General features: G+C 43.8%; 1 protein-coding gene across 1 annotated transcript; it reads right to left on the reverse strand.

Annotated features, from left to right (window-relative positions):
• Window positions 1-189: 189 nt before the first annotated feature.
• Window positions 190-19,324, reverse strand: FSD2 (fibronectin type III and SPRY domain containing 2). Its single transcript, XM_075100481.1, has 13 exons — window positions 19,209-19,324; window positions 16,432-17,216; window positions 16,258-16,353; window positions 14,978-15,211; window positions 13,689-13,711; window positions 12,573-12,694; window positions 11,358-11,513; window positions 10,174-10,308; window positions 9,185-9,338; window positions 8,665-8,798; window positions 6,610-6,742; window positions 3,297-3,473; window positions 190-1,079 (listed from the first exon to the last, which is right to left on the reverse strand). Exons 2-13 carry the CDS (start codon window positions 17,173-17,175, stop codon window positions 827-829), a joined length of 2,361 nt encoding a protein of 786 aa, XP_074956582.1. The 5' UTR covers window positions 17,176-17,216; window positions 19,209-19,324; the 3' UTR covers window positions 190-826.
• Window positions 19,325-21,415: the final 2,091 nt, after the last annotated feature.

The following is a 21,415-nucleotide window of genomic DNA, read 5'->3' on the forward strand; positions in this document are numbered from 1 at the left end:
CTGAGGGGAGAACAGATCTGTGAGTGTGGAGGATAATACCCAGGTGGAGGTGAGCATGGCCAAAAAGACAAGCTAAAAATGATGCTTTTGATTTCTCTGTAGGGGCAACTGGGCACTGCAAAAGGCCTTGGTGTTGTGTGTTTTTTGTTTTGGTTTTTTTTTCCCCTGGATGAATGAATGAGAAGCATGGGCATTTTGTAAAAATGTGTTTTAATATTTGAGACTAGTGCATGCTTGGGTATTTCAAAAAGTGTGGTAGGCGCTAACAGTTCGCACACACAAGGGAGATGTATTTGATTATCTTGTGTCACAGGCTTCATGTACCGACAAGAATACTTGACTGTGAGATCAGCTTCATGGTTGTAGCGTTTTCAGCTCTGTCTAGCATCTGTACAGTGATTATGCCTTTTGCTATTTTTGCTTTCTTGAATTTTTAGCTCTTCAGCAGACACAAGAGTGGAATTAGTGATTTCTCTGGAACAGCGGAGTTCCCTAAGCTCAAATGGGTACTGGGGGAACTGGAGATCCAGCTGCCTCTGCTGCTTGGTGACAGCGTCACTTCTGAGAAGGATGGTGTCCATTTCTAACAGGAGAATTCTGGGATGCTGATGCATCTTGTGACCATTGTGGTTTTCTGCTAAGATCCTGCCTCAGCGGATAGAAACTGTCGTAAGGGCTCTGGCCCGGCAGCTGGTCTGGGTGGGTTGCTTTGCTCTCTTTCTTGGGACGCAGCTGGTTTATAGGGAGCATGATGGAGCAGTTAATGCCAAAAGAGGGCATTGCCCAGTGTAGGTTACATGTAGATGTTGCAGCTGCAGAACACAGGTTATGGGAGGGCAGTCCATGGGGGTATTGCAATTCCAGTATGTATCCGTAGGATGCCAGGTGTTTCCAAAGCAAAGCAGGGGTGGACATAATGCTGGAAGTATGACTTGAATGCATAAAGGTGCTGGGCAATGTCTGCATTGTAAAATGAGAGTCTGCAGTTCTCGTAGTCCAGCAGGATGCCAATCCTTTGTGGGGGGACAGTAATTCTGATGTCTGGCGTCATCCCACTGTGCAGGAATTCATACTTGTGCCTGTTGGCAAGAAACAGACAAAAAACCTGAGGGCTTCTCAAAGCGAAGCATTTTGTGCACATGAGTGTGTTCCAGGGTATGCTTCCTGCTTCACGGTCCCGTGCCTCCTGTGCACCCCGCTGTACTGCCCGAGTCCCATCCACTTCACTGAGCAAAGGCCTTGTTTTCTGAGGAATGGTGTGCTCTGTGCTTTCACGCAGCCATACCCCACAGTGCTCAGACCTGCCTGCCTAACCTGTGCAAAGGGCCTCTTGTTTCATATCCCAGTCTGGCTGCAAATGGATGGCTGGTAGCCCTTACATGTGGACAAGGTCAGAGCACAATGTGGGACTTCCCTTTTTTATTCCCTGAAGTTGTCCCCCCATGTAGAAGCTGTGCTCTGTTAGGCTTGCTCCAGAGCAACACCTGTCATCCCCCCAGCCTTACCCCTAGACATCTGCAGGCACTGTCAAGGAGAGAGTTGGTGAGGGATGACTCAGTCCTGTCCTTCCACAGGCTCTGCCATGCTGCCCACTTGCTCCCTGAGGGCCTGTGGTACTGAGTCATCTTCCCTGCCAAAGTTACGGGAAAATGCTCACACCCACCTGCACAGCAGCAGTGAGGGACTCTAATCCCTTGGGCAGAGGCTGCCTGACTCAGTGTGGCTCAGCATCTGCCAGAATACTGGACATAATTTTTCAACCCCCACTCTCCAAATTATGTTTCTGGTTGCTTTTCCTACAGGACTTCCCTGCTCGCTCCTGGCCTCCACAGTCCAGGGAATCACAATTAAAAGATGTCAGCCTCTAGTAAATGAGCATGAGGACTGGAACTTCTGTACATAAGCAGCTCTGTACATAAGCAGCTTTGTCATGAGAATAGCCCTTTTCTTCCCCACGTAGTCACTGTTGGAGTAATGCTGACGTTCTTCAACAGTTACTCACACTGCTCTCCCTAGTGTGGCACGCTGCAACCAAGAATGAGACTTCTATGGGAACATGCGCGTTTCTGTGCAGAAATGAGAAGATTTATTTGGCTGAAGTGGGTTCTCTGGCCTTTCATAAGGGCCAGCTTCTTTACTAATCACCTTCTCCACCCACACCACTCAAACCTGAGAACATTTCCCTGCAGAAATGGGTATCACAGTGACTCAAACTGAGCAATGGCCCAGCTCTGAAGTCCTTGCTCATTGCTCCAGAAGAATGAGAACAAACCTCAACGTACCTCTTAGCTCAACATAGCAAGGAAATCAAATTAGCCTGCCTGCAGTGTATGGGAGAGTCATTAGCCTTAGTGGGTTTGGGTCTCTGTCATTGAGCGGTATTTCTTGCTGTGTGGGAGGCAAATGCCAGCACTACTAAGTACCCGGGCTATGCAGTGGGCTAACTGCTGGGGAGCCTGCGGAGGAGCACGTGCTCCAGCCAACTGAGCTGCGTCTGAAACCTCTCCCTGCATGCCAGCAGGCAGAGGACAGGCAGATATGGGCCCATGCTATGCCACCCCTACCATTTGCTGACTGTGTGTGCTGGGGACCCTCAGGTGGTATCCAGGCTCCCTGTTCAATGGGACCCAGCAGCACCCTGGCAAATATTGCAGGCTGAGCAGCGAGCCATTCAGGCAGGCAGCAGGCAATGGTCTGAGATGCCTGGGGGTGTGACTTGTTTTCTTGCTCCTGGGTGCTTCACAAGGTGCCCAGATCTTCAGTGTGAGCCAAAGGCAGTGATGCTAATAAAATGGTGTCTGGGGGGGAGCCCAGAGGTTCGGCTGAGGCCTAAGGGGAGCTGGCACTTCTGCATGCAGATGTGGCAGTGTGGCTGTTTGGTACTTCCATAGATAGGAAAGAGATCCAAACCAGTTGCATACTACTGAATTTAGCCAGATACATAGTTTCTATGTTACATGGATCTATTACTTTGTCTTCCCACTGGGGTTCCGGTGACCTAAACCAAGGCCTTTATAGCTCACTTCTGCAATGCAGATTTTGTTCCTGCAAGAGCCTGTTTCAGTGTGAGAATCTCATTAAGCAGGAGGATTCGCTTAAAGGTTCCAGTATCCTTCCAACACCAGTTCACAGTGCCAGCAGTGGAATGTCAGAGGCCCCTGGTTAAGTGCTTGCTCTGAGCTTTGATATAAAATCTCTGGCTGTCCCCTGCAGGTAGGAGGTGTCTGCTGCTCTGCCTGCAGGTGTACATGTAGGAGGTGTTCCTGTAGGAGACCTGAAGCCTCCACAGCCCTTACCTCGATGGCGTGATGATGTGCCTCATGCACCAGGATGAGTTGTTTGCCCCCAGATAGCCATGTCTCGGGGTGTTTTCAAAAGCTACACCAATTCTGTACTCTGTATCTTCCTCAACTTCTACCTCCCAGTAATGCTTCCCTGGAAATGGGATCAGACTCCCCAGGATCCCAATACACCTGTGGGAGACAGACAGGAATATGTGCTTTGGCAGGGACTCGCTGCAATGCTATTTACAATGTTTAGGTATGTAATGTATCTGGACATTACCTACCAATAAACAAAAGCCACTTTTGCTGTCTCCTCAGCAGCACAGCATGGATTTTTGACTACAGCAAAGCCCACATGCTGAGGACCTGACACAGAATCTGGAAATTTCTTTGTGACACCTACCCTGTTTTTACCTGCAGGTAGCTTTGTATAAATGAATACCCTGGGCACTTCCAGGAAAAAGGAGAACGGTATCCTGTGCTGTCTGGGTTTTCTGTGAAAGTTGTTACTTGCTAGAAGAGAGTGGTCTGGTGAACCCCAGTATAGCAGGGGGAAAAGGCTACAGATTTTGTATTTTCTTCGTAAACAGCCCAGGGCTTTACATGTCCCTCACCATCAGGAATGGAGCACTGTAACAGCATGAAACTCCTGGAGAAGTTGGGAAGGAGGAGACCTGCTTATACTGTGTTTGGAGAGACCAGCAAGAACTGAACACAGTAGCAGAGTTTGCAATATGCTTAGATACGTGGACCGTGAAAGTTTTAACAGTAGACTTAGCCTTTATGATAGGAACCATGTAGAAGATGCCTAAAAAGATGTGTAGGAGAGACAAAGACAATAAACCACAGAGACCCTTCAGCTTGATTTACAAGCACAGTCTCAGAGTCAAAGGAGGTGGGTGCTTTGAAGATGCAAGTCAGCAAAAACACAGGTTCTGAAGCAAGAAAGTTGGGCAAAATAACCTATGCCAAATGCTTCTGAAACACCCTGACTCAATTTAAAAGGGCAATGTGAATCCTGTAAGATTACACCCAGCTTTTCCTTGGGAAAAGTACACAGTGTATTAGCCGTCATTGCTGCATCACAGGGGATAGCAGGTTTTAAAACACACCTTCAGTTTTGGACAGGGAGTCACACACAACCTGTATGTTTCTGTGGTAGGGTCATCTAAAGTTGTAAATTACAAAGGATGTCTCTGGCAGCCACTCTGAGCTTATCTACCTTTAGGTAATACTGAGAAAGAGGGCCTGATGTGTAAGGGCAGGCATGAACAGCAAGATAGGTGTACTCTGTACCTCAGCAGCAATCACTTAAAGCAAGTGTACAGTTCATTACAAGTGCATGTAGATGTCCTGGAAATAGCTTAAAGGCTGCTGAAATCTCGACTCACAGAGGCTGTGCTGCTCCAGCTTGGGAAGGAAACAGAATGCTGCAAAACAGATGGGTAAACATCTGTGAGCAGAATATTACCATAGTGATGAGAGTTGCAAAGCTACCAAAGGCAGACTTGAGTCAGACCATAGGAGCTGCTGTGGTTAGAAAACACATTAGTCTTTCAGAGATCACACAAACTTCAGAAAGAAGAGTTTGTGATGTAATTTCCTTGTATTATGATCATTAGTCATTTCAGCTTGGGAGATTTTTAGGGTTTTTTTCCCCCACAGTATCTTGGCATGAAAGAGGCTTCTGAGAGTTCACAGTGGCATCAAAAGCTCAGCCTCAGAGTTCAGAATGAGTTGAGTGCCAGCTCTGGCTGTTTATGTGAAACATAAAAGCACTCTGTGGAAGTGGGATGAAATCCCATTTAGGCTTATCATGATGACATTAATGAAGAGAGTCTTCTATATCCTGGCTCTTTTCTACTGAGCCCTGTAGTAACATTGCATTTCCATGGAGGGACAAAGTTGTGGGCTTGTAGTATTCTGTGCAGACCCCTGTCCTGGTTTTATGTTGTTTCCATGGTTCTGACTGGAAACATGCATTTTGGCAAGCTAAGTCTCTCATTTCAATGGCAAAGGGCCTAAATCTGTTTTGAAAGTAAAAGCTGTAGGCCCAGATAGTATCAGCTAAATCTTTCAGCAAGAGGTGAGTATTCAGATCCCTCTCCTTTCCTTAGCATTTGCTTTGGCACTTAAATACCTGTTCAAATTTAGCTCGAGGTGCCCAACATGTGTAAGCAGGTTCGTATATAATTGTGGCTGGCTGCATCTGTAATCCTCTTCATGAAGTTGCATTAACTTCCAAATGATGCTTAGGTTCCAAAGAGCAGCTAGAGACAGAGATTTAAACTTACAAAATCAATGAGAGCTGCTGAAAGCCCTATTAGACGCTTCCTGGCATCTATTAAAAAAAAAACAAAAAAAACCCAAAAAAAACCCCAACAAACCCAAACAGACCACTTGTGCTTTGAACCACACAAGCCTCTTTCAAAGAAGACTGTCAGGTGCCCAAAGCACCAATAGGTTTTTTTTGCCCATTCTGTAGTATTCACTGTAGCAAACAAGTTTTATATGAGTGGTGGTTTCAATTGGACAGAGCTATATAAAAACAGTCCCCAAATTTCCATGTGTGAAAAGGAGACTAGGGAAGGCGGGGCAGAGCCTCCTGCACATCACGTGCAAAGCTCTATCACCTCAGCAGCTTGCAAAGGAAGGGGCTGGAGAGAGGGAGCAACAGCCAACAGAGAGGGGCAGCTCCTCAAGCCTTGGAAGTGTGTGAGTGCTGGATCACTGTAATTAAAAGAGAACCTGATAATAATGCCTTTTTTAAAAAAATTTAATCCCACTAGTGTTGTATTAACAGTATATGGGATTTGTTTATTTTTTTCTTTTGATGTTTTTTGGGGGATTTGGGGCTCTGTAAAGAGTTTAATGGGAAGAAAGTTTTTGAATTTAATAGAAGTCGGTGCACTCATCATGCAAAGGGAGGTGTAGATAATATGTATGCCAAGGAACTATGGAAGAAAGCCTACCATTTCAAAATGAATAGTTATCTTAGGAGCCCAACTTGAAATACCTTGAAATAAATCTGGTATTCTAAAAGATGAGTAATCCATATTTTAAAAGGACCAACCAAAATGTTTGCAGTTGTCTAAAACTGAAGATAACCGTAGTCACGTATGCAAAAACCAAGATGGGAAAAATCACTATGCATTATACACACACAGTCTGTAAGTTTTACTTGGTTGGTGCCTGGCTTGGAAGTGAGGAGAGCTGCAATACCAGTAAACCTTTTTAGTGGATTTAAATTCAAGGTAGGGGTGTGTTGTGGGCGAAGCAGCCACAAGCCGCATGCATTTGTTGCAACTGAAATTATTCTGTATACCTTGTAAAACTGTTGTCATAGACAGGCAGATCACACTCTGGGTTTTCCAGTTCATCGCATGCAATTGTAAATCCATCATCCAGAATCGCCAGTAAAGGATGGGCTGTGTCCTCGTTAAGGCAGAAGTAGGTGCCTGCAAGGGAGGAGAATGCCTGAGGATAACTCCAGTAGCTCCCTATGGCATTAGGGTTTGCTCCAAGGGTGTGGTGAAATATTGTTTGGATCCACAAAAAGATTAACTGGTGCTCTGGAAGGAATCTGTGGCTGACATTGACTGGACAAGGTTGTCTATTTGGAGTTTTTAAAATAAATGGGTGTTTTACAGCTTAACCCTGTTTAGTTACAGCCTGTGAAAAGCAGAAAAGGGGCCTTAACCTGGTTTTGAACCAGCTAGGGCTCAAAGCTGTGGGCATTGTGCAGGAAGTAGCTTTTCAGAGATGAGTGGTCCTCCCTGCAGTGGACTGTCCAGTTTCAAGTCATCTTCCTCAGAGCTGCAGTGATCTATTTTTAGTCACTGAAAGGAGAAGGGGGGCTTAAAGGCCTCTCCATGGCCCCACTCTTCCACATAAATGCCGGGCACAGTTTGAAGAGAAGGAACCTCTACAAAGGTGCCACACACAGCATCCCTCATGCTTCAGCACCTCCTCATCAGATCAGCCTTCAGAGAGGTAAGTCAGCTAAGCCAGCCCAGGATAAAAGTCCTTCTGCCTTTCTCCCTTCAGAGACTTCACAGAGCAGGTCTGACACATGGCACTCTGATGAGCAGCCACCTGTGTCACAGCTGCTGTTTGTAGTTGGTGTTTGTGTATCCACCCCAGTAAGTAAGAATCAAAGGTCATTCTCAGTGTTGGAGGTGAGTGCTTGCAACTGACAGATCAATTTGCGTCAGCTCTTTGCATAATGTAGACTCAGAGCAGATAAATCTCTCCAAATGAAATCATTATAATCAAACTGCCAAGTTACTTCAATGTAAATACAATGCAAACAATGACAGGGCAATTACAGGCATGTGCTGCTGAAAACAAACATGCTGTGCAAGCAGAACTGGCAATTTCAAATATTGAATTTGATTCAAGTAGTTGAAATACACACAATGACAAACAATGGTAACACAATGACAGTCTTCCTCTCCAGGGCTTTAAGAATGACCATTTCTTTTCTGTGGTGTCATTGATGTGTAGCAGACAGGTTTTTTACTGAAATGAAGCCTTTCACAGATCAATGGGTGTGTGGTCAGCTTGCTGAATAAGCACAATTTGCAGGTCTCTCACAGAAGGTAAGTGCAGAAGAGACACAGGTATGGTGTGACTGCATCTGTGAGTGACATAGGAGCTTTGAGACACCCCAGTGAAGCTGCAGCATCATTACAGCAGTGGTGAAAATTAAAACATACGTCTGCCTATAAGTCATTAAAATGGGCTTTGATTAGATGGTTGGGAGGGGAAAGGGCATCCAACTTGCCTTTGGGGGAGAAGGTTAATCCTTGCCCAGCACGGCACTGAGAGCAGAGATGATAATGCTCTGTCAGTAACCAAAAGCAAAGCTTACAGCTGAAAGCTGGACTGCCTTTTTCCTGATTAATAAAGGCAACCAGACCTCAGAGCTTCCCCAGCCAAGCTGGAGACATTCTAATATACACACAGGAAGATTTTGCATATCCAAATTACCCTGGAAAGTGCTGACTGTCTCAAATTTCCAGCAGCAGCATCATTACAAGGTAATCTCTGAAGTAAATTCACGCTACAACTTTCTTCATTGGTGTGTCAGTACTTGGCAAGCTGGCAACATCTGGGGACATTGGGCTGATCTGGTCTTTTAAAATGTTTAGAAATTAGTAACTTTCAAGTATCAAATATACTAGACAGAAGTAATTTCGAATTACAGAGCTAAAGTAATGCACTCGTTACAAAAAGTGGGTTTTTTCCATTCCTAAAAGGTTACCAGGTGTGTAATTAGAGGTAAGAGATTAGGACCTGATCCAGAGGCCATTGAAACCAGCAGGAATCTTTCTGTCGAGATAATAGGCTGCTGGAGTTGATCTGTGCTGTACGGTACCTGTGGTGTGTATCAGGACAGGTTCGCTTCTTTCACTGGAACCACCCAGGTTTAGGGCTCTAACACAGATGCGATAGCTTTGTGCTGGCTGGAGGTGAATTAGGACTTCGCAGTTAGGAATCCCAACAATAGATCTACAGAAAATAAATCCATGGAAAATGATAGGGTAGAGAATAAAGGTAGGCCTTTGAGATTATTTTCTGAACAACAAAGAAGAAATTACATGATCAGCTTCTCTTGTAACCCATCAACAACACTTTACCTTGTACAGTTGTCAGTAGTAGGGGTAAGAGATGGTGTGTGACAGACTACGCAGATTTTTACAGTTGCTTCTGCCTTTTTCCCATACCCTGTATAGTAATTTTTATTAACATTTATTCAATAAATTTTACTAATGGGATTGTTTGTAAAGGTAAATTCACCAAAGGGTCATGAGTCCTTTCTAAGTGCTATCTGATGCCACATGATTTGAAATGGTTTCATCTCTACAGGTTATGGACTCGACAGAACAGTGACTTACTCAGTAATAGTATCACCATTTTCTTCATCTGTCAGCTTGGACAACTCAACCATGTAGGAATCAACAGGGTTAATGTCTCTAGATTCCCAGCACACCAGTGCTGCGTTTTCACAGCTTCGGATGTTTTTACTCTTTATGGTAGGTGGTGAAGGAGCTAAAAAGTAGGCAAAAGAACAATTATAAGCTGTTGCTTGAAGATGTTTGCAACAAACATGCTTTGAAGACTTAAAAAATAGAACAAAGTTGTTTACTAATACTATGTAGATAAAGAAACCTGCTTCCCCAATGGACAATAAACAGCAGGCAGGGTGATTAACAGTGTTATTCAAAGACTTAATTTGGACTATGTAAGTCCCAAGAGAATTAATCAGAGATGTAACATACATAGAGACTGATTACACACCCTTTTCTTTCTACCATTGGTTTTATCTTTGTCATAAAGGTGCAGCTCTTCTCTGCTTTAAGATGTCAAAGATATCAGGAATGAGTGCTTGAAGGTCCCACTTTGACTTGCTCAATTTTATGTCAGGATTTCACAAAAGAGAACCAGGGTCTGTAATTAATCTTGGTGCAGTTCACCTATTGGGAAGAATTCCCGAAGACAAGCCACACTAATCAAAAATGTGCTTGACTGAACTGCAGTTACAAAGGGCAGCATAGCAGGTGAATCCACAAAATATACACAGGCCAATAAAAGAATGGCTGGCATCCACCTGGCAGAACTGGGAGACTTGAATCTTACTCCCAGCTCTCCTACATGTCTGCATTCAAATAAGTTATTTTGTCTCTGTGCTTCTGTTTCTTCAATTCTAAAACATGGACAATTGGCCTGATAGGCTCTCCAAATAAACATAGGAAATTCCCCTGCAGTCAGTAGACTTACATCAGAAGAAACAAAGCACCTAGGAAGCATGACTGGCATAAAATTCAGAGGTTACTATGAACATCACTATGATGGTCACATAGTCATATTAATGAAATATTTTTACCTGTTACATAAACTGCTCTTTCACTCGGTGGGCTGATACCAGAGGCATTTAAAGCACTGACCCAAAATTCATACTGTGTATTCGGCAACAGATTAGTAATGGTGCAATATGTTTCTTTGACTTTTAGCGTATGCTCTGAAATGAAAACAACAAAGCATTTACAGTGCATTTACACAATTACCCACACTTACCCAAAGCTGCCTCAGATAATGGAGTTGAGGCGCGTTGTTTTATGTGCTGAGTTCAAGTTAGCTCCTTGTGTGCTCCATACCCTTTGATTAGCTGTCAGGCTGTTTCACCATGCCTTCCTCTAAGGAGGCATAAATCAGATAATGCATCAGCTTCTGAAGGAGCCACATCACTCAGAAAAAAAAAACCCAGAAAGAAAGGTCACCCACTTGTCACTGAATTTTTTCTAGAAAGACCCTGCACATTCCCACTCAGGGGATGCTGTCTGGTCAGCTCATTCCAGCAGTGGGACAAGAACTGAAGCTATTTCACTACTCATTTCTCATTCTTCATCTTATAAGATTTGGACAGGTTCTGCTTTTCTTTCTGAACCGGCCATTTGACACTACAGGCTTCCACTTTGCTGGAGAAGTGACTGGGTGTTTTCAGTAAAAGGTTCTGCAAGAATATTATTAGCAAAAGCAGTTTTGTCACAAGGCTGGGACATTTTAGGATGGTTCTGTGGTTATTTTTTTGTGTGTGTGTGTGATGGGGAGTTACAGCCTATTATTAGCACTGAGATAAACTGTAAGATGACTACGGCAGTTTCAGTGGGTTTGCTGATAATATGATTTGCTCTCTAAAAATACTGTGCCTTGCAGTGGATGCAGCACATGTGTGTCTAACTCAGTGCACACCCCCCAGGAAAAGAAATGCTACTGTTGAGACATGACTCTGTCCACTGTCCCCTTCCCGCTCCTGCTATCCCAGCTGCTGCCCTGTCCCGTCTTTGCTCCTGTGACGGGTCCTGCTGCAGCTGGCAGCTTGGCAGATGTGGCAGGGGAAGAGTGACAAAGCCAGAAGCAGGAAATGTGGTGACAGATATGACAGTATTGGTGGTGGAGGGAGTGCACAAAAGGTGCACTGGTTGCCACAGCAAGTCCACTGGCACTTTGGAACTAGCTGGTTTTGATGGGTGGACACTGAGGTGTCCGTTTGGGTCCAGGCCTCCTTACCTGCTTGTTCACCACTGCACCTCTCGTTGCTCACTGGTTTATAGCACAGTTGGTAGCACTCGACAGTGTCATCTGAGAAAAGCCCCCAGCAAACTCTCAGTGAGGTGCCAGTTGCTGCATTGGGAGCCTGGGGATTGATCACAGGGGCACAAGGAGCTGCAGAGTAGAAAACAGGTCAGTATTTATATGTATAAGTATAGTATGTTGTTCACAGGCAAACACCTCTCCTCTCACAAAGGTGTTTACACAAAGACTAGGCATTGAATAGAGTCATATTCTTCCCACATGGAGAAAAGTTAGGAGCTGACCCTGTAAATAGTTGCAGATAACTGGTGTATGAACTAGTCTTCCTCCAAATCAAAATCAAAACAACAAAATACATAAGCCTGAGCCTAACACTTCTCTGTCAACTTGACCTCCCCTGCCTCTGAGGACCACTGCTTCCCAGTGAGCTAGTGTGGCCCTGCAGGAACAACATCTGACATGCACTGCGCTGCTGCGGGCCAGCCCAGGGGCTCAGGAGTCGCTGGAAGAAAGCTTAGGGAAAAGCTGTACAACATGGGGTCAGCAGCACAAGCAAACAAGTAGCAAATGCTATTTTACTTTAAGAAAACACAATGTATAGGCATAAAAAAAAATGCATATTATTCTTTCTGACCATTTGTGGTGTGCCAGAAAATATTTTAAATCTTTTGTATTTTTATTTTTTAATTATTAGAAATTTCTTTGACTTTTGCTGATTCCTGTGGATAACAGGAAAAATGTTTGCTAAATAGCAGAGGAACAAGCCACTGAAATCTGGTTATTGAGAGAAGCTGTGCAGGTTGCTTAAAGCAGTCTGGTGTCCCTCTCTACTTTTTTTTCAAGCAACTACAGGGTAAGACAAGTTATCACCAACTAAGCATGCCTGACCCCTCAACAGAGGGGGGGTGTTTTTGTGAGTCTTCTAGGAAATCATGCAGCAAAAGCAGGGAAGACCAAACTTGGAAGTTCTGGTAATTTTATACTGAAAACAAGTGAAAAAAAAAAAAATCCAAAAATAGCTTCCAGTGGCTCTGTATATTCAGGCAAACAAAAAATCCTAGGGGGAAAACTAGGGAGAAGCTAATTCTGCATTTGCAGTTTTCCTTTAAAAGAAGTAATGGACTTCTGTTTAATACATATCCTTAATTAAATGTAAATAGGTCTGAAATAATGATCAGATAGGAAGAGTACCTGGAATTGTATTAATGGAGTTCATTAGTTGTTCAACTTCAGAGAAGTCTATGACCCGCTCTTCAAAGTCTGGCAGTGTTGAAAGTTCTAAATCCACTTTTTTCTTTAAGAATTCTTCCAGCCTGTAATTGTAGGGGGAAAAAAAGTCTAATTGGAAGTACCATAGTGTTGGAGATACCTTTCTATGATACCTATTAATAAGAAGAAAAGAACATCAAACTCTAAAATAACAGCTACTTCCTTAAAATAATGTTTTCATAGTTGTACAAAGCCCAGCCTCCCCATGCGCCTTGTTTGGAGCTACATGGCCATACATCAGAGCAGCGCTCCAAGATCCAAACAGCTGGATGCTGATGGGACTGAGGGACCACGCCTTGGGTGCCCTACACACTTCGCAAGCTGGCTGCGGCACACTGCGCTCCCAGCAAGCAGGTGAGTGAGGTTTCCCCAGCACTCCTCTGTGGGAAGCAAGCTATTAGATCCATGACTTCCATTATATAGAATTTATGACCCTATTACTAATTCAGGGCCTCGTGGTTCTAGGTGTTGTAAATTTGAAACAAAGGGGTATCTTTTCTCTGTGTTTTCGTAAATTATGCCGGTCAATTTAAATGTATATTTTTTGCAATTGATTTAGTGTGCCTTAAGATTTCTTCCAGCTTCTCCAAGATCTTTCAGGATCTGTTCTGAGCTCCCGTGGCTTGACTTTCTACTCCTCTATACTAATGCATAAATAAGCCTGTTACTAACCTATTCAGGGAGCTCAGTTTTAGGCAGATTTGTATCCAGAGCATTTCTTTCAAGATCTTTAGCAATCCTGTTTCTCAGTCACTGAAATTAGTTCCTTATGACTAAGCTGAAAACAGTTATTTATTCATGCTCTAACTCTCCCTTTGAGTTTTTAAAAATTGGCTTAAAACTAGTTTTGAGTGTTAAACTTCTTTAAACTTCTTTTTCTGCTGCAGTTTGAACCAGAAATACTAAAGATGTCCATAGCTCTAGTAGCTTAGGTAACATTTGTGTGCCTGAACAGAGTCCAGAACATGCAAGTCTCGCCAGTAAAAGGCTGAATTAGCAGGAAGGAGCATGATGCAAAATCCCAGACTGTGATGCTACCTGTCAACCATGGTTACTGCTGCCTGTAGAAAAAAAGAGAGAGAGTGTGTTAAAGATAGAAAAGATACATTTCTTGCATTAGTCTGCATCATGCTGTTGGCTTGTCGTACATGAATTGTCCCAAATGCAGCCCTTAGAGTGAGCTAGCTGGCTCTCACTCAGCAATAAGAACAAAGCCATGCCTAACTGTCCATTCAAATGGACAGATCTTGGCTGATAAGTAAAAAAGATAAGGTGCAGTATCAGGCAGTGACCAGTGTCTACCCAATTAGACTGTAGACAGTATCCTTCCTGAAGTGTCCAAAGTGCTAACAGATCCTTCACAAACAAAACCCAACAACAGCTGGGGAAAATAGTGAAATAATCTGCTTTGGAGGGAGTCCAAGCAGTGCACATTACTGGAAGACAGATGTACCATCCCTGGAGAAACCTGAGCAGCTGAGAGCTCATGACCAAGAGCTATTCACTTCTTGATGAATAATGGTTCCTAGGGGCAATTTAAAACTGTTTACAAGCTAAGGAGAAAATAAGGTTATTCCAGAGATGCAGAGGAATGGAACAGTCAGCTCATGTGAAGAACTCCACAGGTTGGAGTAACACAGCAAGCTGGTCCACTGGAGCAGACTGGAGGTTTTAGGAGATTTGTTCACTGTCTGATTCAGAAGGTACTGTGGCTGTGCTATAGAAATGCTCCCACCCACCTGAGTCACAGGACAAATTAGAGCAATTGCTCATCAGCAGTGAAAATTCTCATTTTTTTCCAATTATTTTTCTACCTGCTAAAGAAAAAGAACTTCTTGACACCTCCTCAAAAGTGGCATTCATCCATCACTTTGCAAGAGTTCCTGATGTATTTAGTTTGGAGCCTCCTGTTCAGCTGAACTTTCCAACAAAATGAGCAAGAAAAAGAAACATCTTCCGAAGTGGTTGCATCAGCCTGCCTTCTGTGAGCTCAGAATAGAGCAAGAGAGCTGAGCCCGCATGAAGCAATGAACATTAAGTGCTTCCAGAGTTTCCCGAGATAAGCTTTCTAGAGACATATCCTTTCTCTGAACCCCAGTGAGACTCATAAATCCTTGAGCATCCAAGTTACAAACTTCTGCTGCTGCTTCTGCATTTTGGCACCATGGAGTCAATGCCACCATGCCAAGCACCTGGAGCAGTGACAGCACCATGGGTCGAGCACCCCAAATGCTCTCTAGAAATAAAGCCACTGACTTCCTAGCTGGGGACTACCTGAAAGCAGCAAAGAGCATTTAGAATGGGCCTTGCCAATTAAAGCTCTTTACCTTTATAAAATTGGCTTTCTCATTTTCCAGGTAAAGTGCCTGGGTTGCGTCTGTCAGCTCCTTGCAGGTGTCGAGATGCTCCCCACAACTGACCAGCTGCCCATATAAAGCTTCAAGCTTCTGCCTCTTCTCTTCTCCCAGTGCTTCCAACTGTTCTTCATACTTCTGAGCAAGCACTTGCACTGCATCATTGTAATGCACCTCGAAGTTCTGCTCCTGCCTCCCAAAGTTTTCCTGCAAGGCATTTAGGGGTTTGTTCCTTGGCATCAGTCCTGATCCATAGTTCAGCAACAGAAAATTCTTACTCAGGTCTGCCTAAAATTCTCCCTGCCAGGGAGGCAATGCCAGTACACAGAAGCTGTAATTTGACTAATTTGCATTTTTTAGGGGTTCATTCTAATTGTTCATCCCCACTGAGGCACAAGAGAGTCTTGGATATGGTTCCAGGCATATTAAGAGCATCAGAAATTATAATAAAAACAATTATGCAAGTCAACTGTCTCCAACCTAAGCCCAGGGAGCACAGCTAGGGATATATCCTAGCCATAATCTCACAAGTGTTTCCACCAACACAGTCAAGCACGTCCTTCCATGACAGAAACCATGGCAACCCAGTGGGATCCATGGATTCGCGCTGGGGGAGCTGAGCAGCTAATGCTGGTATCCTCACTCATTGCTGGAGAAAGCATTAGGAAGGAAGACTTAAGGAGCACGCAAGGCTTTATTGCCAGCAGCTGCCCACTGCTAAGGCACCAATGTCCTTCTGTGCCATGTGCAGCGGAGAAAAGACAGTAGCTGCCTTGAGTTACTGCTTCAGTTTGACTTGGTGCCAGATGGGCCCCTTCTCCTGGGGCCAAGTTGACATCAGGTGAGCAGGAGCACAACCCTTAAAGTGCTGTAGCTTGATGCAGCTTGTCCAAGGGTTTGCCTGTATCTGGTGCTTCCGTGAATGAAACAGAGTGAACACAAGGGGTACACCCTGGATGGACTAGCTAGATCACAGGTCTCTAGCCATTTAAAACTAAGATAACTGGCGGGGGGGGCGGGGGGCACTTTATTTCTGAATGCAAGTATGTGTGCAAATGCTTAATGTGGTTTTACTAACCCACTTTAAAAATCCATTACAATTAATTTTCCTGAGTACCTCAGTCTAGACAAACCCCAAGATAACTCTGTGCTCTGTTATCACAATTACTTACCTCATTAACAACTGAACACTATGACTGTCAAAACTGTTCTAACCCCAGTATGACAAAATTAGCCCAACAAAAATGCCTTACCTCTACAGTGATGAAGATCTCTTCCAAGTGACTGGCGAAGTTTTCCATCTGAGCGATCTGCTCTTCCAACTTGCACATATTTTTATGAAGCTCCTCCTACCGAAACACCCAGTGTGATTCTTAGTATATCTGAACACTGTTTTTGAGGCACCCCAGTACTTGTATTACTCTTACCTTTTCGCTTTCCACAGCACTGGGGAGCTGAGACACCTCATGATCCTTGTGCTCACCAAAGAGTTTGTCAAAAGCTCGGATTGGCATCTTGCAGGTAGAGCAAAAAACATCTGCTGCTTCCTCTTCCTCACTGACAACCTGACTGCTCCACTTATCTGACATGCTGCCACTGCTAAGCCCCTCTCTGGACCATGTGTGGCTCTCAGCCTCATCCTCTGCTCTGGCTTTGCTCTGATCATCATCTTGAGAAGTCTCGCCAGGAAGTCCCTGTTGTTTTGTGCTTTGATTATGGTCTTTCACTGGAGAGCTACTTTTTGATGCATTATATATGGAGCCTTGTGATCCTGCTTTTTCTGTGAGGGCAGGCGGCCATCTGCTCTCCACCATCTCCAGATGTCCTCCAAGAAGCTCAAGCTCTTTTTCTCTATCCTCATCAAGTCCATACATCTTAGCCAACTCTGCAACCTCCTTTTCCAAGTCATATCCAGCTTCTTGTGAGCGCTGACATTTTTTGCTACTCAATGCAGATTCCCTGCTGGTATCCCCCAGAGATCTGTCTCCTTGACCAGATGGCTCTTCAGGAAAGATATCAAACCTCTCCTTTGATCCATAAAGATCCATGTGATAAAATATCAAGCCTTCAGTCTCATTCTCACTAGATTCTGGGACTGGTTGGGAAGCTGAATGACTGGGTGACTGGTCACTAGTTTCATACTTTCTTGTGCTGCCAGATCTGGATGACATTGGTATCCTCAGTGAGGATTTTGGGATGTTGAGTCTCAAACCTGTAAAAGATAAGATCCTTAGCTACATACTGAGATATCAAGCATGAGTTTTTCTTGCTTAAAAATATATAGAGTGAATAGGTTTGGCTGAGGACTGCTCAGGGCCTGGAGGTAGGCTTGGGAAAGACCAAAGCTGGTAGCTTCACTTCTTAAATGAATCTTCTGAAGTGAAGCCACAGGAAGCTTGGTTTTTTTTCTCACCTCCATGCAAAGCACAGCAGAGAGCATTTCTGGTGTGCAACCTATGTTTTCTGAGTGGCTCATCTGTGACCCTGATGTCTGATTTCCAAACAGTTCTGTCCTCAGCTCAATGCTGTGACTGTGCTTCAGGCTCAGTTGATACTGTTACGTGCAATTGGAGATGGCCTGAAGTCTGCTCATCCTTTAGCTGCTGTCAAGCGCTCTTCTGAACTGTCAGTCAGGCATACTGTAGGATGCCCTCTCTTGTCACCACTGATGCCATATAACACACTAATAAATACCCTGAAAAATCCTGTTCTGGATTTCTCAAGTTACTATTCTTGATACTGAAACTTGAGGTTTCTTTTAACATTATTCTCAGTCCAGGTCTCAGGTCCTTTGTATAAAACAGGGAAAAAACCCGCCCTTTGGGGGTTCTTACATGCTGTGAAAATATATGTTTTAACAAAAACAAAGCTCAGAAAAAAGATCAGTGATGATCCTCGTGATAAAGCATACAGTAAGTAGGAAGCAGGGCAGGTCATTGACCCCTGAATTGAGAGAAGTCTGCTCTGACCTGGAGCTCACACACATCCATTCTGTGCGATGGGGAAGGTGTGAAAAGAGCATGTGGATGTGAAACACAAAGCTATATGATAAAGCAGATGCATGTGGGACAACATTAAAGGTGCAAGGGCAATCTTAACCCTGAATCCCTAAGTCCACTCTTTCTAACCAGCCCATATTAACAACAGCTCATGAAATAACACTAGTACAGAGAGACCACATGGTGCTCTGTCAGAGCTGCAATGTCCCTGCAGCCCTCCTCTGTTCACCGGCACTAACAAAATCACAGCTACAAAGCTATTTGGGACAATTTTCTCAGCAGTTTACTACTACAGTCAAAAGAGTTCATAGAGAGATTTCATCTGAATATTAATGAAAATATAGTTACATCTAATCCTAGTTCAGTGAAGCATATGAAAGCTTTAAAACCACTTTCTTGCAGAAAAAAGCCAAAAGGTCAGTCAGACATCAAAGTTATCAGAGCTTCTGCAGAAGCTTTCACATAAGCTTTGCTTTCAAACTACTTTTTATGGTTTTCATAGTTTCAAGTACTTGCTATCACTTCAAATTTATTTCGTCAATATTTCACTAATATTCCTGAGGATTACTTAGCTAACAAAGTCAACACATTCAGTGACTTATTAGAAAGCAGCTTCTTGAACCAGTGAAAAATGCTAAGAAACTTCCAAATCTCCAGTTTTAAATCAATGACTGAAAACAGCCTAGATCTGCAAGAAACACACACAGAAGTTCACCGTTAGTCTTCTGGCACTGCAGACATGGGAGTGGATTCTACAGCTAGCAGTATCTTACTACAGACAAAAACACGGAAGTTAGGCAGAAATACTAGTTATGCTAAAGGTGATAAAATAAATAATAAATCATGCAAATTTTAACATAATAAACAGAGAAAAGGTCTTGACACATACCAGAAATTGTTGTCTGGCTCCTACAAAGACTTTTCCCCCCATAATTATAAAATAAGGCTTGCTTTAGAAGCTACTACTAACTAGAAAAGTGAATAAACAAGTATTTTTCCTACCAAAATGAAATTAAATTACATAAATTAAAATGAACATACTTAAGCTCGCCTGAAACCCTGCTGCCTAAATAAGATTTTCAGATGATTGCTCAGTGTTTGCTCAGTTTACAGGCACAGATACAATTACAGTGAAGAATGTTTAAGTCTGTGACCATCAATTATTGAAAATATATAACAAAGAATGTTACTACCTAAAAACTTGCCTTCTATCTTAAGACGTCATAAATTCTTCTGATAGCTCAGACGGCATCAAACTTCACATTTGTTTCCCCTAGTAAAAATTAATTCACACGAAAGCAATTCCCTACCACTTTCCTATGACTGCAGTTGGAAGACTTATTACTGTAACCCTAGACTGCCTCTTTGCTCAGGGGACATGCCAGCATGAGCAATGGAACAAATATAGATGTGCCCTGGCTGTCCTTCAGCAGCATGCTACTTGAGTGCCGCCAGGATGAATGTCATACACCAAGAAAAGGCTCTGAAGGTTGATTCCTGGATCTGAAGTACTTGGAACAATTATACAGACCCCTTGCTAAAGCTCTATTGCTTTCTGAACTGGTGTTAATAAAGCCGGCAGAGTGCAGTCACTGACTCTAGGTGTGATTTCCAAGACTGTGGTGCTAGGCAGAGTATCGTGTGTGGGATACACAAAATGTGCACTCTGCACAAACTCAAAGAGCTGGACAGATACTTACAGCAATACTGTGTATTTAAATGGAAGTGTCTGTTCTGTTCTTTGCAAAATTTTAATGGCAAAGCCCTGCTCTCTATTAAATTAGCAGAAGTTTTACTACAGGCTTGAGTTGGAATCAAGAACAGATTCTAGAAAAAAATATTTAAAAATCAGAATTTAGAAAAATATCAGAAATCATGATGTTGTATATACTTATTATACATACACATACATTCCTACCCTGTATGTCTATGCTGGTCCACTGGTGAGCTAACTATAGTGAAAAAGGTAGGCAACAGCACAGCTAGGGAGGGTTTTCACAGGAACATATGCCTTCAGTCTGCACTCAGTAGTGGTTCACCTGATAAAACCAGGCTGTATATTACCACTGATTATTGTGATTACACTAGCACTTGAGCTTTATGTATCCACTCAAACCCACAGCTGTCCAGCATACATAATCTTCTGCTTGTGAACATGCTACTGAGCCAGCCTTGCTGGCAAGAGGTTTTTAAGCACATTTGAGAACATTGAATTATATACGTCTTGAACTCAGGGGACAGTGCAAGGGGAAATGTCTGTTGGATCTTGACACAGCTCTGGTTTTTCCTCCTTTTCCAATTAAACCTGGTGTAATTTTCTCACATGGCTAGCAGTGCAATTGTTGCTGTTTCGATAAGGAATTGCAAGTTAATTACCCATGTAGTCATGATCTCATTACCGCTGACAGTGCCTCTATCATCTGTGAGATCAGAGCAGAGATGTTTTCACATAAATTATGGAGCATTTGCTGAAATGTTAACATTTATGCCGTCAGAGAGATTTTATTAATTTTTCAAATGACAACTTATATTCTCCCTTATACTGTTAAGCTACACTGTCTTGCAGGCCTTAATTTACTGAAAAAATTAGTAGCGTCAGCTTTGCTTCCAAAGACTAGAATATAACTTTCCAAGAATAAACATGAATTTAATTCGTGTTTACCGTTAATTAAATTCAGCCTTGCACACAAGGCCTGAATAAAAGACATGTGCTATATAAAAATCTCTTTGCTCCCCACTCCCCTCAGAGGCCCATGAGACGGTATTTAGGTGGTATAATAACTATGATGACCTTAGGACTGAGTTTGGTTTAAGGACAAGCACCACTTGACTGCAAAGTGGTTTGTGGCCACAGCCTCTGAGCATGTGGCATGGCAGGCACTGGGGCCTGGTGCCACCTGCCACCACCAGGGCTTGGAGGCTGACACAGGGTGTCACCTCTTCATTTTGAAGTGCAGGGAAGGACCATAGGGTTTTGGCTGGGATCAACTTGTGAAATTTTGCCGGGCCCATGGGAATGATGGCTGGAAAACTGCTAGTGCACAGCAGCTTCCCCTCAGCCAGCAGCCACAGCATCCAGCCAGCGGCTCAAACCCACGGGGCCCAGGAAAATGGCAGAGGCCTCCCGCAGTCAGCGGACGCCCTGAGGTAATGCCCGTGCTCCTTCCCGCAGGGCCGTGTGCCCACCGCTGTTCACAGGAATACGTGCTTATTTCACAAAAAGAACTGGGATTTTTTGCACACTCAGGGCCTTAACTCCGCATCGCGCAGGCATCACCCCCCTCTCTTTCCATGTTATTTATTTCCGTGCCAGCCACGTGAGTGCCGCCTAGCCGCCCCCACCCCCTCTGGCGGCTGCGCCTTGGTCCCGCCCCTGGGCGACGCCGGCCAGTGGCTCCGCGCGCTGCCGGTG

Source organism: Phalacrocorax aristotelis, chromosome 7 (genome assembly GCF_949628215.1).
Source record: "Phalacrocorax aristotelis chromosome 7, bGulAri2.1, whole genome shotgun sequence".
In the NCBI taxonomy this organism is placed as follows: Eukaryota; Metazoa; Chordata; class Aves; order Suliformes; family Phalacrocoracidae; genus Phalacrocorax; species Phalacrocorax aristotelis.